The sequence below is a fragment of the Ornithorhynchus anatinus genome, chromosome 14 (assembly GCF_004115215.2).
Source record: "Ornithorhynchus anatinus isolate Pmale09 chromosome 14, mOrnAna1.pri.v4, whole genome shotgun sequence".
Taxonomy (NCBI): Eukaryota; Metazoa; Chordata; class Mammalia; order Monotremata; family Ornithorhynchidae; genus Ornithorhynchus; species Ornithorhynchus anatinus.
Window position 1 is genome coordinate 48,057,020 of NC_041741.1, and position 20,899 is coordinate 48,077,918.

The 20,899-nt window shown below is 60.2% G+C and overlaps 1 protein-coding gene across 3 annotated transcripts in view; it reads right to left on the reverse strand.

The window, feature by feature from the left end:
- The window catches only part of PPP6R2 (protein phosphatase 6 regulatory subunit 2), an 84,812-nt gene that overhangs the window by 18,889 nt on the left and 45,024 nt on the right, over positions 1–20,899 (reverse strand). For all 3 annotated transcript variants that reach the window (XM_029079415.1, XM_029079413.2, XM_029079414.2), the window contains exons 4-13: positions 15,814–16,059; positions 14,023–14,209; positions 12,344–12,481; positions 8,641–8,706; positions 8,040–8,152; positions 7,444–7,557; positions 5,505–5,631; positions 5,096–5,248; positions 3,343–3,537; positions 1,723–1,787 (exon numbers count right to left, since the gene is read on the reverse strand). In XM_029079415.1, coding sequence (XP_028935248.1) covers positions 1,723–1,787; positions 3,343–3,537; positions 5,096–5,248; positions 5,505–5,631; positions 7,444–7,557; positions 8,040–8,152; positions 8,641–8,706; positions 12,344–12,481; positions 14,023–14,209; positions 15,814–16,040 — 1,385 coding nt within the window. In that variant the 5' untranslated portion in view covers positions 16,041–16,059. The remainder of the gene's footprint in view (positions 1–1,722; positions 1,788–3,342; positions 3,538–5,095; positions 5,249–5,504; positions 5,632–7,443; positions 7,558–8,039; positions 8,153–8,640; positions 8,707–12,343; positions 12,482–14,022; positions 14,210–15,813; positions 16,060–20,899) is intronic.

Below are 20,899 nucleotides of genomic sequence, written 5' to 3' on the forward strand. Positions count from 1 at the left end.
CTGCCCCGCTAGGCCCAACTGGGGCCGGTCGCACAGCAGTCTGTGGGAGGATGGAGGACAGCCCGAGGCCCGCTGTCTCCCGCCAGGACACCTCCAGGCTGAGGGGAAGCAGCACGATCCCAACCGGGAGGGCGAGACCCCTGGATTCCTCGTCCTGGAGGCTGGCTGGCAAGTCAGCACCCGGGGGAGAGCGAGAGAGCCTGGATCATGCCAGGCTGCCCCTTGGGCCGCCGGAGGGGAGCTAGTGCCCTGCTCAGGCCCCAGGGCCCGTGGCCGGGACACTGGAGCCTCCCAGACACCCAACTTCCTCCCAACCAGGCAGGCCTGGTTTTCTTCCACCCAGCCTGCTGTCCAGAGTCTGGCCCGGGCCTCGGACAGCCCTTGGCGCCTGCCCCTCGGGTCCAGACGGAGCCGGATCCCGAGCCTGAAAGCGTGTGGACTGGGAGTCCGGGATGGCAGGCCTCCCCCGGTCGGAACCGAGAGGCCGAGAACAGCAGGCCCCACCCATAGGCTGCAGGCTGAACCCACAAGGGCGGGGCCCCGCAGCCCACGCGTCCGTCACTGCCTGGGTCACCCCGAGGTCAAACTGGGCACCGGGGCGCAGCAGATGCACTGCTCCTGGGGTCGGGGGTCCAGAGGTAGGGATCTGGGAATCTGTGCTCTTTACCCAACCCAGGGGTGGGGGACTAAACCAAGCAGACACACGGGTGAGGAGAAGGGGGGAGGGGAGAAAGGAAGGAAGGAAGGAAGGATGAAGGAGGAGAATGTCATAAGACCTGAAGTCCCTAAACAATCCCCTCTGAGCCCCGCTCCCACCCCTCCCTAGCTCCATCCGGCTCTCAAGCAGAATCCCCTCCAACCTAAAACCCAGAAGTATCCGGGGCAGCAAAGAGTTGGGGTTTAAGCGGAGGAGGGGCTCCCCGTAGCTCCTGAATGTAGAGTTTCATGGTGCGGGGCTAACCTTTCCCCGATCCAGGGTCCGGCCAGTTTGGGTAGGGGACTTCCAATTTGGGGAAGGCGAGAACTCAAGGGGTAGTACAAGAAAAGTAATGTAGCCTAGTGGAAAGAGCTCAGGTCTGGATGTCACTTGATAGTAATTATGGTATTTGTTAAGCGCTTACTATGTGCCAGGCCATTGTTCTAAGTGCTGCGGTAGCTACAGGATAATTGGGTTGTCTGCTCTGTGACGTGGGGAAAGTCACTTCACCTCTCTGGGCTTCAGTTAACCCATCTGTAAAATGGGGATTCAGTACCTGTTCATGGGACTGTGAGTCCATGTGGGATGGGGACTGTGTCCAACCTGATTTCCTTGTATCTACTCCAGCGCTTAGGACAGTGCCTGGCACAGAGTAAGCACTTAACAAATGCCATTTAAAAAAAAAAAAAGCAGAGGACGCAGCGGAAGAGTCAGCAGGGAGATAACAGTAGACCGCTCATTTGGAATGATCGGTTTCGCTCTCCGAAGCCCAATCCCAAGTAAACGTGTGGAACGTCCCCCGTCTGGGTTACCAGTTCACCGAGTGGACTATAGCCGCCCTCACCCCCAGCCTCCCCAAAGAGGCCACGTAGGCACAGAAGTTGCGGGCAGGGATTAACGCCATGTTGGCTCTGGGTCTCAAGCACCCACTGCTGGGCACTAACAGGGTTATCAGACCATCCCCGAGGGTCACCCATGGGCAACCGGCCCCGTGCCAGCCTCCAGTCCTCCCAGCAGGCCCTTACTGTGCTTGGTCATTGGCCTCCCAGGCATCCAGGATCCTCTGCACCAGGCAGCACCTCTGGAATAGCTGAGAACAAAGACAGACACAGAGCAAGGTCACTTCGGACTACAGCCACCTCGACGCTTCCCGTCACCACCTCCGGACCTTCTCCTTGCTCTCTCCCACAGAGGCCGGGATGGGATGGAAGGGAGGGCCCGATTTGGGGAACAGACCACCGGCGTCTGGGTTTCTAAACCCAGCTCTCTGACTTCCCCGTACTGGCGGCCAGGTACAGACGAAGAAAAGTGGGCTGCAGCCACAGGAAAGCCAGGCTGACACGGACCTGGCCCGGGCCTGGCCGGGCCCCGGGGAGCAGAGTGAGAGCCCCACACTCCTTGCTCCCTAGCTTGGATAGGGCCTTCCAGCCAGCCCCTTCCCATCTCTGCCTGCATTTCCCTTTCCTGGCGCCACGGGGAGGGCATCCTGCTATCCCGGGGTGCTCAGGGGGGTCATTGAGCGGCAGGGGCTGGTTTGGTTGCCTCTCCAGACCCCGTTGGCCCCTGGAGAAGAGGCTGGGTGTTTGGTCTGGGATGGAGAGAGGTCCCGATGCAACTCGAGGCTCAACGAGCCTGTGTTTGCCTTTCAGTTTCTCCCGAGCTGGGAGTGCATTGAACTCCTCGAATCGGGGGAGAGCGTGTCACCAGAGAGGTGGTGAGCAACAAATGCTGGCCTGGGCTTAATGTCCCAGTGCCCTCTCTTGTCCTCTAATTCCCCATGCCCGTCTGCCAGCCATCATGTCCCCGCTGAGTGCCTTGCTCCCACCTTGCTCAGCATCAGAGGAGGAACGAGCCACCCGCCGGTTTGCCCGTTGCTAAACTCCCCACTCTGGACTCTGCCAGACCCAAAGGGCCGGTAGCCCCAGCTCCCACGCTGTCCCGGCAGGCCTTGGTTTCCCCCTGGACTTCTCAACGGTGCCTGCGGATGGGCCTCCTCCCCAGCTAGACTGGAAGCTCCTTGAGGGCGGGGATTGGACCTACTGCCTCTATGACCCTCGCCCAAGGGCTCAGTACAGAGTCGGGCACCCCGTCGGGGCTCCACAAATGCTACCGATTGAGGGACTGACGGGGCACACCGACCACTCTCCCCCGCCCGAGGTAAGAGAACGAGAAGCCACATGGAGGCTGAGCCGGCTTCGGCCCTGATGCTCCGTTACAGAAGCAGCACGACGCATCGGATCGAGCGTGGGCCTGGGAATCGGAAAGTCATGGGTTCTAATCCCGGTCCTGCCACTTGTCTGCTGGGTGACTTTGGACGAGTCATTTCGCTTCTCTGGACTTCAGCTACCTCAACTGTAAAATGGGGATTGAGACTGTGAGCCCCATGTGAGACAGGGACTGTGTCCAACCCTATTTGCTTGTATCCACCCCAGAGCTTACTACAGAGCCTGGCACATAGTAAGTGCTTACCAAATACCACTAAATTATGGAGCAGGAAAGAGGGAGGCGCATTTTGGCCATAATGGGGAGAGCCCTTGCCCCGGCCCGCTGTGGCTTTGAGCGGGGACGGCTTGCTGGACGGGGAGCGGCATGTGTGTGGCTGCTTTTCCCGGCCGGCCGGTCGTGGAGCCCCGGGGCACACTTACATGCGTGACCATGACGTTCGCGGTGCTGTCGGCTGACTCTGGGGCCACGTTGCCATTTGGCATCTCTTCTTTGTTCTCCGACTCGCTGATGACGGTGGCCTTCCCTTCCCGGGCCGAGTGGGAGAGAATAGCCGCTATGCACAGTTCCACTTGGAAATGCAAAAAGTTATTCCACGTGTACTTGAAAAACAGGTCCTGGGCCAGAAGAGAAGGCAGAAGAGGAGGGACGGTAGGTCAGCCAGACGTCGACTAGATGGCCTCTATGAGCATCTTCTCCCCAGAAAGCAGGGGGCAGGGCGACTCTGCCGGTCACTGTGGGTGGGGAACGTGTCTGCCGACTCTAATGTACTGTACCCTCCCAAGCGGTTAGTACAATGCTCTGCACATAGTAAGCACTCAATAAATACCACTGATGAAGATGACGACGACGACTGGTTCAACGCTTTCCTGTTCAACCGCCACCTCCTGACCCGGCCAGGCCATGCCACGGTGAAAATTCCGGAAGTGGTTGCCCGGGTGCTGCTGGCCTGGGAACCCTCCGACCCTCATCGATTTCACTCGGGAACTCACCCCCTCGGCTCTCTGCCATCCGCCCCGCCGAGCTGCTCGGCATGGGGCCAGAGAGCCGATGCCCCGCTTTGTTCTGGCCGGTGCCGGCTCGGGAAGGAAGGGGAACCGGAGCTTCAGGTGACCGAGAGCTGGGAAGCCACCTCTGAGCCAGGCTCCCCTGTGGCGGGGAGAGCTGCGCCCCGGCTGTCACCCGGGCAGCTGGCATCAGGACAAAGGGTTGAAGGACGGAATTGACCCCGGAGACTCGGGCCTCCAACCCACCAATGCCGGAGGGCTAGCTCCTAGAACTCCTGCACACCTGCCTGCAACCGCTGACCGACCAGAGGCGGCGACTGCTGCCTGAGGAGAACCTCGAGGGAGTCTGCGGTGGGCAGGGGCCGCGGGAGGGGGGACAACCAGCCTGCCACGGCCCCTGCCTTCCCTCCCTCAAGCTCTCTCGGGCCCTCACACGGCCCCAGTGCCACCACCCACATCCCTCTCAGGACAGAGCCCTTTCACAAGTCCGCCTGGAGCCCATGGAGGTAGGTGAGTTGGGACGGCTGGGTGGGCTTCCCCTTCTTCAGCCCGGCCCGAAGCGCAGCGTTACAGGGGCCGCTGATTTTTAGCCACCCTCTGAGGCGGCTCTGCTGTCCAGCTCCCTAGTCCTTTAAGGGCACCCAGCAGGAGCTGGGCTGCGTGCGTGGGTGTGTAAGTGTGTGTCTCCGGGTGAGGTTAGGGCCCAAGGCAGGCAACAGGCCACGTGGAAGGGGCGTATTTTGCGGAGAGGTGGATTAAAAGGAGAGGAAAGCGGATAACTCACTGGTCAGCCAATCACCCTGCAAGGATCACTTTCTAGCACAGTTCCTGTTAACTGGGAAGAGGAAGAAGCGAAGGGCGGGAGGGATATGAAGAAAGAGAAGGATGGGGGGAGGGTGATGTAAGTAAGAGTGTACGTGTGCGTGTAGGCACGTGAGCACCTGGGGGACAGGGTGAGGGAGAGCGGTAGGAAGCCTGAGGAGGAGCGAGGCGAAGGGTGAGAAAGGCAGGTCTACGGTGGTTTAATGGGCTCCCAAGGGGGAGCCCGGGGATGGTAAGATGACAAAGCGGGCGGCCAGCCCCGGCCCCCCAAGACCCTTGCTGGTGAAGCGACCATCGCGTGGCATCCCCCAGACCCCCGTCCCCTGGCCGCGGCAAGGCTACTGACCAGCAGAAGGTCCACCGTGTTGAGCCGGCACAGCTCCTGGTTGATCCTGGGCGTGTCGGTGTGCAGCAGGGCGGCCACCAGGCGGGCCCCATGCAGACGTGCGTTCCCCAGGGGCTCCTCCAGCACCCCGATGGTGGTCAAGATGGCCGGCCTCTGCCACAGAACGAGAGATGCCCCCGGGCTGGAACTGCCACGGTCCAGGACGGCACCAGCCACGGCTCCTCGGCTCCTCAGGCCGAACCCAAACCCCAGGCTGCTCTTCGATCCCCGCGTTGCTCCGGGCTTGGACCCGGGGAGCGGTTCCGGTTTCCCCGAGGAGACCCGGCCCACGGCGGAACCGGCGGAAAGGCGCCCCATCGGAGAGGAAACATCCGGGAGGGTCCTGGGGGCCGGCGGCAGGGCCGCTCACCTTTGGGGGGTGGAGCAGGAGCTGGTGGAAGTCTTTCAGCCGAGGCTCGATGCCGTGCAGGACGCTGCTGCTGACGGCACACGGCCTGTCCGGTCCCTGAGAGAAGGTATCCGCCAGCCCTTCCATGCTGCGGGGGCAGGAAAGAAAGGTTGGGCCGTCACCGGGCCACTGGGCGTCCGACCCGCCGAGCGCGGTCCGGACGTAACTTCCTCCGCCGGGGGCGGCTCTGACCCCAGAGGGCCCCGCAAGGCCCCCAAACCCCTGGGGCCTCTCGGGCCTTGCAAGCCGGTTCCAGGGAGTGATCAAATCCTCTCCCCTTGCTGCTGGTGGATTGTCCACGTGGGGCAGGTGGCAAGAGGGATGGGGGGACCTGGGCCGGGTTGGTCTACCTCCCGTCCACCCTTCTCCCGTCCCCAGGGCCCACCTTACCACCACGGAGAGGGTGGGGGGGTGGGAGGGGTGGCGTCAAGGCCAGAGTGGTCAGGTTAAGATGGAATGGGCCCCTTCCTAGCAGCTGCCCTTGTAGGGTCCCGTCTTCCCTCTGGGACGAACCACTCCCCACTGCAGGGCCCCCACCGGACCCCTCTAAAGCCACCGTAGGCCTCACAGAGCCACCGTGACTCTAGGTAGCCACCTCGATTGCTCTCGAAGCCCGGGCCCAGAAGCAGGGGACTTGGCCATTGGTCAGCTGACCTCTGCTACAGACTGAGGTCCCAATACAGTGGGCATGGTCCAGCACTGGGCCCTCAGTGTGGACGACGGAAGGCTAGAGATGCAGCTCTGCCCTCGGAGGGGAGGACCGTTTGTCACGTGCCACAGATGAAACCGGAGAAACCAGAGACTGACAAACGAATACGGCCGCCCAACGTGACACGGGCCACTGGGAGAGCCATGGGAACGTACTAAGGGTAGTGAGCAGCGAAGGGGCGGGGGGTCGGACCGGATAGGGAGAGCCATCCCGGGGGCGGCGTGGGCAGTGACAGGCTCGGGGGCGGAGAGAGCGGAAGACAACGGAGCGGGAGAGACAGCTGGAGGAGAGCCCTGAGGCTTGGCCGCCTCGTCCCTCGGACGTCCCGCAAGGCTCCAGACCGTCTGTCCGGCTCCGGCGAGGGTTGCTGGAGGTCAACTGCCTGGAAACTCTCCAACTCCACTCATGGAAGTTCCACGGGACGGTAAGCACCGTGAGGGTAGAGATGGGATCTTTCACTTTCCTTGCACGCTCCCAAGCACCCGATACGGTACTCCGCACTGGGCCCGAGAGGACCCGGGAGGGGTTCCATAAATCCGTTCGATGGCTCGATTAGCTGTCGGCACTTTTGCGCTCATGGCATTTCACCTTCTCTCCTCTTTAAGCACTCATCTATTTACCTACCCAGCTCTCGAGTTCCCTTTCCCTGCTCCCTACGAATTGTTTTGCGTCTGTCTTCTCTACTAGATGGTTAGTTTTTCCAAGGCAAGATCTGTGACTCTGACCTCTACTGCACTCTCCCAAGTACTTGGTGCAGAGCTCGCCACGCCTTGGACACATCGACTGACCTCGGGCATACAGAATCATCAGTCAATGAGGCCGAGTTCTCCCCATAATGGAATGACCCCAGGAGAGGCCAAACTTCCTTGGGGAAGCAGTGTGGCCTCGTGGAAAGAGGACGGCCCTAGGAGTCGGAGGACCTGGGTTCTCACCCCAGCTCCACCGCTTGCCTGTTTGGTGACCTTGGGCAAGTCGCTTCACTTCTCTGGGCCTCAGTTTCTTGAACTGTAAAATGGGAATGAAGTTCCCCCTCCTAATTAGACTGTGAGCCGCAGCGACTGAGTCCAATCTGACTTATACCTACCCCAGTGCTCAGAACTGTGCTTAACACAGTAAGTGCTTAACAAATATCATTATTATTAGTATTATCATCATCATCACCTCCTTCCCCGGGGAAAGGGACTAACTTACCCAGATCGCCTCGTCTCTAGTAACGTGAGTAAAATCTGCGTTCCGTTCACTATGCAGTTCTCCGTCTGATCTCCATCGAACATGTTCTTCAGGAGTTGCTCCACACACCCTTGCCTGGGGAATGGAACAAGGCCGGGTTACAGCGACGGCAGGATGGGCACACTGATGCTGTCTGCAGACCTCTCCCAAGGATGAGACTGCCCCGTTCCCCGGACGGCGGGCCGGGAGCATCCGGCCCCGAACCACCCCGGCAGGAGGCTACAAAGCGCCAGCTAGGAGACCTGCTGGGAAATCTGGGGCTCTGTGGGCCTCTTCCGGGAGCTGAGAGGCCCCACAGCCTCTGGGCCGGGACAGAATCGCTTTGGGGAACCCCGTCAACCACGGGCCTCCAGGGTCCCAGGAGGCCGCGGACTCCGCCCCGGACCTTAGGAACAGGAGAAGGCTTAGAAATAGAAATGAGGGTGCAGGTTCCAATCTCCCAAGCCAGTGGGCCCGACTGGGTCGGGAGATACTAGGCCTCCGGCAGCACTGGGGGCACAGCACACTGGCACCGTCCCCTGGTCCGACCACCCCGGCGCCTGATGAGGGCCACTCACGATTCCAGGGCGGCGAGGAGGGGGTCGGGCTCAGAAGTCTCCTGCAGCTGACTGCTTTGGTCTCGGCTCAATCTGATGATGTCACACAGGGTCTGGGAAGCGTTCGATTGCCTCTGGAATACGCCAAGGGGACCTGGTTAAGGAGCAGGCGTCGCCAGCCCCTTCACGAGGAAACGAGGCCCAGCCAGGGTCCGGGACCCGCCGGCAGTGGCCCTTCTCCAGACTAGCACCCCCGGGGGGAGGAGACTCCTCCAGTGGTGCCGGGCTGGGGGCGACTGGGCTGCCAGTTGAGGGCGGGAACTGCAAAGGACCCGACCCCACCGACGGCCGATTCCAGGGAGCCCTCGGGAGCTGCTGAGCGCCCATGTGCTCCATGCCCAGAGCGAGTTGCTGACCGGTCATTCGTGGCCAGAGCAGGGGCACGACCAGGGCGCTGTCGCCCGATTGGGGGAGAATCTGGAGGTACTGGGGGGTCTCAGCAAGCAGGGGGAGGGAGACCCTGCCCCTTGGCTCCACCCCAGGGAGGCTCACACCTCCCAGTGGACGCTGCGTGCCCGGGCCCCGGGGGTTACAGGGCGGCGGCGGTCTGCAGCTCACTCACGTCCTCATCCTGGTCGGAATGGATCAGCTCCACCAGTCTCTGGATCACCTTCTCCTCGTTCAGCCACTGCAAGGGGAAAGAGGAGCTGTTGGGAAGCATCGACACTTGGAATAAGGGTCCCGGGGAAGGTTCTCAACTGGGCAGGTAGATCCTGGCCCCGTCTTGCTCCCTGGCCAGCTTCCTTGGCCCTAGAGATGTGGGGAGGGCGGGCTTGTTCCGAGTTTGGGGGACCCGCCTGGGAGAGGGGCTCGGAGAGCTTGCCAGCTTTCATTCGGTGCCTCTTCGAAAGCCTCCGCCAACCCCACTGTTATCTCCTGAGACCACAGGGGCAGGGGTGGTGAATGTTCTTTCCCAAGGGGTGAAGGGCTTGTCCCAGTTTGCCCGAGGCCTGCTCCCACTCTCTGCCAGCAGCCTGGCTTCAGGTCTATTGGGAAGGGCAGAGCGGACAGAGGCCCTCCAACCCATGTCCCACTCCTGACTGCTCCCACATTCCTGGGAAAGCAGCCCACGTCTACCTCGACTCATCTTCGGGGGCTAAGGACCATCACTTTGACCCGGCAAGTTAGAGGAGGTTTGGCAAGAAAGCCCACCCTTCTGCCGGACTGTGAGGGGCCGGTCCCTGGAGGCCCCTCGCCAGTACCCTGCTGCAAGGAGGAGCTGGGGGTGGAACAGGAAAATCATCCATCCAGACCCCAGCCAGCCACTAGCCGAGTTCCCCTCTGACCCCAGGCAGCAGGGGCAGTTAAAGAGTAGTCCCTCAGAAGACCGGGGCTGCCCCGGGGGTCCCTGGCTGCCCCTCGACTCTACGGCCACTGGTGCTCAGACACGACATAAAGACCTCTACTCCAAGCTGCTTCCTGGCTCTGAGGGCCAATTTTGCAGCCAGCCACCCGACGCAAGGGACCGACGGGCCCGGGACCGACAGCTTCCCCAGGTCGGGGTCGGTCGGCTTGGCGAGATAACAGCAGGGTCGCCTGGAGGGACTCGGATCAGGAGGCGAACCCCGCCGCCTCCGGCCCCCTCGTCGGCTGGTGACGCTTGCCCCCGTGTCTTACTGAAGCCATCTGTTCTGCCCGCCCTGCCAGGGAGGAGCCGCCCAGGCACGGCGGGCTCAGCTGCTCCTCCTGGCAGGGCTTCCGGCACCGGTTTCTGTAAAGTCACGGGAAGCGGAGCAATCGGAACATCCCTGCGTCAGCCCCGCGGAGGGCCGGCACCGCAATCGCTCTTCTCCGAGGCCCCGCCACGCTGCAGCCCGAGGGCTCCCCTGGCCTCTGCCCCTTCCTTCTGTCCTTAAAGGGATCTGGTTCTTTCCCGATCCCTGAGGGAGGAGATGGAAGGGGAGAGGTGGAAGGGGAGGGGGAGGTGAAAGGAAGAGGAGAGGGTTGAGGGGGGAAGGGGCCATTCAGTGACACATCAGGGTCTGGACTTTAATTCCCACCCCAATGGCTCGCAATTCTCCCGGGGTCTCTCCTCACTCAATCAACACCCCGGCTCCAGAACCAATCTAACTATACAAAAGCTCTCCTGCGGCCTGACCTAGTCCTCGATGTCTGGGGAGGCTACAGAAGAGAGCAGATACCCTGAAGCCCCCACAGTCCTCCAGAGCCGGGCCAGGGGCTCTAGGGTCCTGAAAGCCAACAGAATTTGAGTCGGCCTTTCGGTGAATGAGGGAGAGTGCCTGCGTGAGCGCGTGCATGTGTGTACGTGCGTGCATGGCGGGTGGCGGTGAATCGGGGGGAGCAGGTGGAGGGCATCATTCTGACCTGCTCACTGGGAACAGAAGGGTTTTCACATGTGGGCACAAGGCGAGACGCCCTTGCGGTTTGCTGTTGCTGTGGCATTTTCCACTTCCTCATTACAGAAAGAACTGGTGACACCTCCCAGCCCTCAGCAGGGCGCTAAGTCCCCTCTTCACTGGTGTGGGCCAGCTCCACTCTGAGTATCTCCTCGAGCCACTGCTATTTCTTGAGCAGTTTCCTGCCTAGAAGTGCTTTCTCCTCCTCTACCCTCAACTCCCCCACCCCCGTTTCCTCCTCCTCTGACCGGTGACTGACCTGGGTCCCCCCACCAGGAGCCATTTGCACAAGGCAGCTGCTCTGGGACCCCCCCCACTGCGGGGGCCGGAGGAAAACCTGCCCTGAGATGGTTGTTTGTGGAAACAGGAACATCAAACCACGAGTGATGCCCCCCTCCATCAGACAGCCCCGGACCTTTCAGTCCCAGATTCTTGCCTTTGACGCCAGGATGCTGTGAGGAACTGGGCCCTCCCCGACACCCATTCTCAAGGTCAGGGATGGACCACCCGATACCCCTGACTCTCCTGTCTCCATCTCTGACTGGCCCCTCAGTGACCCAGTCTGGACCTCTCATTCATGGATTGATTCAAACTCTCCAGAGAGCTGGCGGCAGTTTCTTGCTCCCTGTGGGAACGGATCCTAGGCTTTTACCACCCACTGGGGGAAGAAGAGTTTCTTCATGTCAGGTTTGAGCCTGCCACCCTCCGGGTCCAGTGGGGCCCCTCGCCTTGGTTGGGTGGGATTTGGGGAGCTCACCCCTCAGACTCTGTGGTTCTGTGAATGCCCGTCCTGGCCCCTAGTCTCAGCCTGCGTCTCTCAGGAAGGGCTGCAGGGCCCTGACGCCGTCAACGTCTTCTGTGAGGGGAGCCGCTCCAACCCCTGACCCTCCCAGGTGCTTTCTGCCGGCCCCTGTCTGGCAATCAGACCAGTACGCGGTATCCCAGGGTTGGGCAGACTTACTGTCTTTTCTCTTAGGTGCCTTCTCTCCCCGATAAGAACCAGAGGGCCCACAGACACAAAAGGAAACCCCTGAGGCTGCCATCCCGTTAGGCCTCCGGGGTGGAAGGCGAGGGGGACCGTAGTGCTACTGCATCACGGCTCAGAAAAGGGGCTCTCTGACCAAGATCGTGGGAAATTTGGCCCTGACTCCCAGGCCGGGGCCGGGGGGAGACTTCCGCAGATCGCCCAGAGGTCTGCAGGAGCCCTTGACAGCCAGGTCGTTGACATGCTGGGGGTCACCTCCGTGCGCCAAAGACTCTCCCTTTGGAGCCCAGAGAACTCAGAGCAGCAGCCCTGCCAGCAGCAGCCTGGGGGCCCCGGAGGGCTGACCGGCCTCAGGGAAGGCTGAGGAGAGGAGGGCCAAGGCTGTTTGCTTGTTACCTGTCCTCCAGGGCTCCCAGACCAGACCCTCTCCTGACCTGCAGCAGAATGTGAAGCTGAGGACCGTTCCCTCCTCACAAAGTGTGGTTTCCTGCTTTGCTCTCTGGGGCGACTCACTGGAAACTGAGCCGTTTTGGGGAGGTTTGCAGGTGCTGCAGCGACTTTGTGTCCCCTCCCCCCAGTCCCCCACCCACCCAAACGGCTATGGCAGGGGGAAACCCCCATGAGTAATACAGAGCTGGAGGGCAGTATGGGGCCTGTGGCCCGCCGGGTGAACCGGGAAGGAGCTGAGAGGTGGGGAGGAGATGGGAGGTTGACAACTGGAGAGGGCACTACATCTGCCCGGGCTACGCACTGAAGGATTATTCTGCCGGCTCGGAATCGGAGAACTCCAACCTGAAAGTGACCCACTGAGGGCAGCCTCGTCTCTCTCCCTCCTCGAGGAGAACGTTCCTCCCCTCGCTCCCTCCCCCTCGACGCCTCCATCCCTCGATGGCACGGGGGTGACCACCGGGGCAAACACGTACGTTCAGCACTTCCTGGCGTAGGCTGGCGGGCTCCACGCAGCTGATGAGACGAAGCAAAAGGTCCATCATGGCCGACGTGTCAATGTGCTTTAGTACCAGGCTGATGAATTTGTCCTTCTTTTTCAAAAATACAATCACCTGAAATACAGATGCGTCGTTAACGGGCAACAGGGGCAGCGTCCAGCTAGCTGAAATCAGGGCCGGTCACGGCCATGATCGAGAGGGACCAAGAAGCCGGGGAGATGGATGGGGCCCCCTGCCCGTTCGGACAAAGCGGATGCCCCTTTTCATCTCTCCCCCGCATCTCTAGGGGACCCCCAATGGGGACAGGCACAAAATCCTTCGGCATCTCCGCTCCCACATGGGAAACCACGTAACATTTCCTCTGGCTCTCCAGGGAGTTTGGAGCCTCGGGGTGTCTGTATAGTCACAGGGCCAAGAGGTCACAGCCTGACAAATGACTGCAGAAGGGTCACTTCTGTGGCTGATGCTTTTCTACTTTTTCTAGCTGACTGTTCAACTGTGTCTGATGAGGGTCTGGCCTCCTCCACCAGTCTCTCGTCCTCAGAGCGGGAACCCTATCGTCTCGTCCGTGTGTGTTTGTGTGTCCTGACTTCCCCTGGCTGTCGTGGCAGGAAGGGCAGGGATCCTGTCTCCTGCTCCCTTCATCCTTCCCCAGAGCCCAAAACTGCTTCCTTCAAGGCCGGTGCTCCCCAAATTCTTAGGGGATGGCGACGGTGGTTGTCGGCATTAATAAGGGGAAAGATCTCAGTTGCTCCTGAGGAGGTAGAAAAAATCATGCCTTACTTGAGGAGAGGAGCAACGAGAAATGTCCTTCATGTGACCTTTACGGAAAACCAACAGCTCCTCAGCTCTCTCTGGGGCAAAGGCCAACAGGGTCAACTCCCCCACCCCTCGGGCAGAGCTCCCGTTCCGTCTCCTTGTACAAAGATGCGGCCATCTCCACCTGGGTCTCTGCAGAGCACCGTAATGTGGCCGTGGGAGAGGCAGGGGCAGGGGGGGAAGGAAGAGGGAGGGAGAGCAGCGGGTAGAGGAAGAGGAGCAGCAGCTAGAGTTCTGAGAGCCTAAAGTCATGAGGTGAAGCTGTGGGGCCTAGTGGAAAGCGCCCAGGCCTGGAAGCTGTGGCCCCTAGAGGAGAGTCCAAGGGGCCGGAGGGGAGAAGGGGACGAGGTGTGAGTTTCTGCAAGTCTATGTCTACTGAATGAATCCCAGACAAGACTTTAGGCAAGTGCACAGTCTCCCCCGTTATCCCACCCCAGACAACACTCCAAGAACTCAAGCTCACCTCCTCTTTGCCTCCCATGCCCATCTGCCTGAATTTCCAGTCAAACTGTCCCAGGCCTCCGCCCAACACCACCACCACCCATGAATCTGTCCGGGGCTTCGGAGCTGTCACCGCTAATCCCCTCTGGCCATGCCGGGATGCGGCTAACTCGGCTCTCCGACCGGCAGACTGTTGACAGACCAAAAATGAGCGACCTCGTCGGGAAGGCCGAGCGAGCGGCCCCAGGAGGCCACGTCGCCCGTGCCGGACTGGGTGAGGGGGGCTGGGGGATAGCCCAAGGGGAAGGGGAAGTCAGCCAGAGCCCCCACCCTCAAGGACCACTGACAGACCAGCTGGTCAGATGACCCAGCCAGGCCTCCGAGTCTGGCGTTACCTGCTCTGTTTTCCTTGCAATGAGGTTGCCGATGGTCTTGCTGAAAAAGCTGGCTAGAAGAGGGTTGAGGGGCGGCTCGTGATCCAAGAAGTCATAGAGAATATTCAGTAGAGTTTCATCCCCGCCGAGTTTATCGTTGATCTGTGGCACGTCGGAGGTCAGGAGTTCACAGGCTGTGTTCGGATATCTAGGGAGAGGCGACCCGAAGCCCTGGGGGTGAGACTAGACCTGCCCGGAAGTCCTCAGGGACCTGCCGGTTCTCATGTTCCCTAGGGAGCCAAACCATCGTTGGAGAAACCGTCCGGAACGGATACGGTGACTGCCGTTCTCAAGGGGCTCCTGCCCCGACGCACACGCGGCCAACGCGCTGTGCTCTTTGCGGATCAAGTGGGGACTCCTGGGTGCTCCTTCGAGGGCGATGCCAAGATGGGGACAGCCCCTCCCTCTAAGCTTGCCGGTCCCGCTGTCAACACCTACTCGAGGCCTAACCCCGCACCGCCAAACCGAAGCCGTGGAGAAATCCCAATCCCGACTCCTAAAAGCAATCCTAAAAGGCCTAAATCCCTCCCGCTGTATTCCCTGCCGTGGTTCTGTCCCCACTGTAATGGCCCCGGGTGAGTGCGACTCTCTAATCTCCCCTATAACTGAAGACCGGAGGAAGCCACCTCCCAGGTTTTTGGGAGGGCTAACGGCCCTGACCGAACCCTTTCTTGACATCCTACTTCAATCCTGTATATCCTTCTCCTCACCAAATCCCTCCCATCTGGGGGCCTGGAGCCCAATCCTGCTCTGAGTCAGGAGGGAGCCTGACTGCTGCCGGAGGGAGGGGAAGGGAGCGGGATGGAACCCTGCTGCTCTTGCCCGGAACCCGGCCCAGTGCGAGCGAGCACAAATACCCAAGGAGCGAGAGCCGAAAGCCCCATCCTCCTGCCCGCGGGGGCCGTTCAGTGGGGTGGCCCGAGTGGCCGGGGAGGGGATGACCTCTGACCTCCCTTCACCACGCCCAGCCAGAATTCTGACTCCCCTCCCCAGCCCTGCCCTACCAAAGCGCTCTGAGGCCTTGGAGAAAGTTCCCACATGTCACCACTGGGTTTCTATTAAAGTACTTGCTCACGTCCATTACTGCAACTTGAAGGAGCGAGTTCCAAGGCAGAACGTGGTACGGCCCGGGGCTGGTCGGAGTCAGGGCCGGGGGCCGGGGCCCACCACCAAGCGCAAGCCCAGGAGGTGAGCATCCTGGAACGTGCCTGTGCTCGGCAGGGAGGCCCTGGAGGCTCCCGGCCCCAGCTGCGTAGGAGGGTCCACATCCCCCAGGGAGCGCCAGACCCCTGGCCCTTCTCGCACCTGGGCTGCCATCTTAGCTCCTCCCCAGGCCACTGCCAACCTGGCAGCCAGAGCCGGCAGGCAGAGCGGCGGGACTGGGCCCTCCCCGCCAACCCAGCCGCCTCGACCCCCGCCGCCGATCCCTGAAGAAAGAGGCGCGGCCATCCGGGCCGCCCACGGCAGCGGGACTCTAGCCTCGCCACCAGACCAGCTCCCTTACACCCCGCCCCGACTCCCCGAGGACCTGGGCGGCCCGAGGCAGTGGGACTCGGCCCTCCCCTCCGGGTCGGCCGTCCTGAGGTAAAAACCCGCCACCGGCTGCCAGGAAACTCAGAGAGGACCCAGCGGCACCGGTGTTCCCCCGTGGTTCACCCAAAGCGGCGGCTGGCTCCACTCGGCCAGGATCCGGTTCCCTGGTACCCCCGGGGGCGCCTCGGCAGCCCGGAACCTGCCCGCGGGCTGACGTACTTGAAGCGGACTTTCTCCTCCATGTCCAGGGGAGGATCCCGGGTGATGAGGCCGACCAGCTCCTCCATGCACTGCTGGCGGCACAGGAAGTCCAGCAGCCTGCGGTTCTGGGCCTTGCACTCCTGTAAGATGTCATCTTCGTCCATCAGCTCGTGCAGCGTCACGTCCTCCTTCTCCAGCAGCTTGTCCACGTGGGATGTGGTGTTCAGGTCAAACTTCCAGAACATGGTGCTGGGGGTTGCCAAGCTGGGGGGCAAGAGGAGATCGGCCGATTATCGTTCACTGCTCTCACTCTCGACGATCTCCTCTCCAGGAGGAGGGACGCCCGAGAATACAGGAGGGAATGCTCTCGGGCCACCTCCAGTTCGGCGACCTGGGCCTCTGTACTCTCCCAATCGATCAATCGCAGAGCACTATACTAAGCGCTTGAGAGAGCATAATACAACAAAATCAGCAAAAACTTTCCCTGCCCATAGCGAGCTTCCAGTCTCCCATGTCACAAGAACGATACCGACACGGACTACATGCCAGACGGTGGACCAGACGGCAGGTCGGGATATCAGACCCCGTCCCTGTCTCATATGGGGCTCATGATCAATCATTTAATCGATCAATGGCACTTACTGAGTGCTTACTCTGGACAGAGCATTGTTCTAAGTGCTTGGGAGAGTTCAATGCTAACTCTGTTGTAGGCACGTTCCTTGCCCATAATGAACTTGCAGTCTAGAGGACTTGTGAGCCTTATCCCCATTTTACAGGTGAAGAAAGCACGGTCCCGCGTGCTTCTGGAGTCTGGGGACCCGGGTCTCTCGTCTCCCAGGCCTGATCTCTTGCCGCTAGGCTCCGCTGCGATGCCGCTGAGCCCCCGAGCCGCACTCAAGGGTCCCGACGACCTAGAAGACCCTGGTCCCGTGACCCTCCAGAACCGTGAGCTCATTCCTTTGGGAATCTGGCGGTGTTTCTTTGAGGCCCTGGGTCGGGATTCATGCCCGCCACCTGTGCCCTGGGAACCTCTTGTATTTGTGCCGATCCAGGCCCCGTGGCAACGGACAGCAGGCAGGCCTCTGCCAAACCCAAACTTCCACAGCCCCACCCTCCAGCCCAGTATCGCGCAGTGCTTCTTCCTCCGTTGGGACACGGACGGACAACTACTGATTTCTCCCAAGTGCTCAGTCCAGTGCTTTGGATATAATAGGTGCTCACTCAATACTCCCGAGTGATGGATTGGTGGTTCCCTGCCATGAAGGCCCAGCTTCTCATGAGTCCAAAGATCATGGGTTCTAATCCCGGCTCTGCCACTTGTCTGCGGGGTACCTTAGGCAAATCACTTTATTTCTCTTTGTCTCAATCACCTCATCTGTAAAATGGGGATTGAGACTGTGAGCCCCTCGTGGGACAGGGACTGTGTCCAACTTGATTTGCTTGTACAGTGCCTGGCACATAGTAAGCACTTAACAAATACCACAATTATCATCGTTATTATTATCAGCCCCCCGGGGAGTGTGCCCAGAGAATCCATCCCCACAGGAAGCCGTGTGGCCGGAAACACCGGCAGGTCCCACGGGGGTCTGGATGATCCACTGACCAGTCTGTGCAGGGTCACTGGGGAGGGGGGCGTTGGCGAGTGGAGAGGCAGAGGTGTTGGATGGTCCATCCTCATGGGTGGGACCAGAAGGGGAGCCATCACAGGGCCCCTCTAAGAGGCCTAGCAACTAAGAGCATATCCACCGATGGCTTAAAGCGTTCAGAGCACTGTCCTAAGTGCTGGGCGAGTAGACAGGGGTGGGAATCAGAGACGGCCTCCGTCCCTCAAGAGGCTCACAATCCACAACCTTCTGCTGAGGTCAGATACAGAGCCCTGGGTGGAACAGACTGGTATGGTTGACCCGCTGCGGTGGCGAGGGTCCCCGGGCTATTGCGGGCACTGCCGTGATTCTCACTGCAACAGCTTTCCGCTGTGGGGGCTTCGCAGTGAGGCACCCCCATCAGCGGCCCCCAGGTAGGCCCTCCTCGGCCAGTGTTGCCCCGGAGACAGGAATGCAGCAGCAACTGGAGGCAAGATCAGTGGCCTGCCAGGTGGGGCGAGCCGGGGCTCTCACTGTGGCGCCCACCCAAGTCTCGTCCACTTCTCCTCCTCAGCCCCTATTATGGGCGGAGCTGCATCCTTGGAGCTTGGGAGTGCACAGTAAGAGTCAAAGACGTGGTGCCCACCTTGGAGGATTTTAAAATTTAATGGGCCTCCCTCTTTAGAATGGCCCAGCAACATTTGTACGGTAATAGCGCCTGGGTTAGCGCTGTAAATGCCTGCTGGCCAGGGGAGGGGAGGGATGTTATCGTCCGCGAGGGAGTTGGTCCAATGCTCACAGCCACCCAGAGCTGCAGCCCTGCTCAGGAGAGGAGTGCCGTCACTCGGGGCTGCTTAATTTTGGCGGACACCCCTGATGCCTTTCTCTTCTTGGATGGGCCACAGATGAGGCTGATGGCTCTTGATCTGTGCCCTTGCATCTCGGCTTCCCAACGACTCTTCTCCCGGGTCGGCATTGATGCCGAAGCCCAAGCCTGCCGGAGCCCAGAGTCGTGGGACCGAGTTAATCCGGATGCCTTAGGAACTCTCCTTGTTATTCAACCTGGGCGGGGGCACGGACTCACGGGCTGTTCCCATGGCCCCAGCGGGACCAAAAAAAAAGCCCGAGAGGAAGACGCATCTGTGTGTACGTGTGTACGGTCTCACTCTCCGAACCTTGGGAGAGGCAAATTACCCTGCTACAGCCAAGGCCCGACCATATCCTGGGGTCCTGGGCCCAAGGCTCCAAACGGATCTGCGCGTAGCCCACCTGAGAACCTGCCTGATGCTCCAAGGACAGAGGCACTGGATGACAGACTCCTAGCCCCCGCACGGCCACTCTAAGCTCATTGTGGACAGGGAATGTGTCCGTTTATTGTTATATTGTACTCTCCCAAGCGCTTAGCATAAGTGCTTTGCACTAAGAAAGCGCTCATTAAATACGACTAAATGAAAATACGATTGAACATCGTAGCCCACCTGGGCCGAACCGGCCCGGCCCAGCCCGGGGACACCACCACCACGTCGACGCTCAAATCCCCAGCATCCAGGAAGTCTTCTTCGGGGAAAAGTTGTTCTGAGGGCCGTGCCAGCCCAGGCGAGATCCCTTTCGAAATGTACGCTCTGGTGATGGAGGTTGCTGCTAAGAAATGATTAGAACCCCAAATGAATTCCATTCTCTTGATCTTTTATGGCTGAGATGGTCTTCAATCGTCATCATCATCAAGACTGTGGTATTTGTTCAGTGCTTACTCTGGGCCAAACACGAGGTAATCACGTCAGACACAGTCCCTGTCCCACACGGGGCTCAAAACTGAATTAACAGGGAGAACAGATACTGAATCCCCATTTTACAGGTGAGAAAACTGAGGCTCAGAAGGTGGCATGACTAGTCCAAAGTCACACAGCAGGCATGGTGGAGTAGGGATTAGAGCCCATGTGTCCCGATTCCCAGGCCCGGGGACATTCCACTAGGTCTTGCTGTGGCTCACTTCAGGGACAAGGTTAGCTTGTATCTACCCCGGCGCTTAGTACAGTGGCTGGCACATAGTGTTGAACAAAGACCATATTGGGAAAAAACCCAAACCAAAACAAACAAACCAACAAAAAAAACCCCTCAAGGCATCAAAACTGGATCCGGGCCAGGATTGGAAGGGCTTCACTCAGTCAAGAGATCACCTATTGACCTCTCTATATGCTCTGGCCCCAGAAACAGCCTCACTGGATCCTCAATCCTTCAAAGGCAGCTACTGAGCGCCAACTGAGTGGAGAGCACTGGGCTTGGTGCCGGGGGGAGGACGAAGAGGCAAAAGACCGGTACCCGACCTCGGAGACCTATTAGGAGACTCCGGGCAGCCACAATCGTATTTAGAAGTAGTGGGGTGAGGAGGCTCGTCGTGGGCAGGGAACCCGTACACCAACTCTGTTGTACTGTACTTTCCCGAGTGCTCTCCCACAGTAAATGCTCAATAAATATCATTGATTGACTGATAGTTTGAGAAGGAAGAACAAAGATACACTGGTCCCAGCACAAGTGAGATGGATGAAATAGATGATTTGGTGAATTGAAAACAGCAGCATGCGCAGGTCGATTCGGACCACCAAACTAACCGCCGGCTGCCATCTTGGCGCCGACGGGGCTGCCGGGTTGGGAGCACCTTAGGGTGGGGGGAATTCGCTGGGGAAGACTTCCCGGAGGAGGTGGGTTTTGCAGATGGGGAAGACCGCAGCCCGGTGGATTTGAAGGGGAGGGAGTTCCAAGCAGTTCCTGCATCACTCAGATTGATGGGGAGAGGGTTAGGAAAGCGGGGAGGGGAGAAAGGGGAACTCCGGTTTTCCACCAAACAGCCGAACAGCCAAAAGAGCACAGACCCCCATGTCGGAACTGGGACGACAGAGGCGGGACGGGCTGACGGAGCCTGGAGCAAGGGAGCACAGGGGGAGGCGGAGCGGTCATTCAGGAACAGGAAGCCTGGGCCCTCTGATGGAGGACGCGCTCTCAGGGGAGTGTTCGGCTTTTAAGGAAGCCTTGTAGAGAGGATAAGGAAGTGGCAGGGGCGCCGGAGAGGGCATCCGCAGAGATATGCCCCGGCCCGCGGCTCGGGAGAGTTTACTGAGGGCAGCCGTAGCCCGGGCACGCCCCTGCCTCTGCCAAGGATCCCGGGGACACCCCCTCCTTCCCAAGCAGAGTTGACCAGTCGGCTCCCCGGCCGCCGGCGAGGGGGCCGCCAGAGGGACGGCCAGGTGCCCTCCCACGGGAAGGCCCCGCTTCAGTCAGTCAACCGTATTTATTAAGCGCTTACTGGGTGCAGAGCACCGGGGTGAGTACATTACAACAATTAACGGACACGTTCCCCGCCCACAACGAGCTTACGATCTAGAGGGGCTGCTGGCGGGGCAGCCTCCACGGCCTCGGCCTCTCCCAGAGCCCATCTCGGGCCCCGGGAAGACCGAAGGGCCGATAAGCGTTGAGGGGACGGGTCAGCTTTACTGGGCCGGCCGGAGTCGGACGCTGCCCCAAAT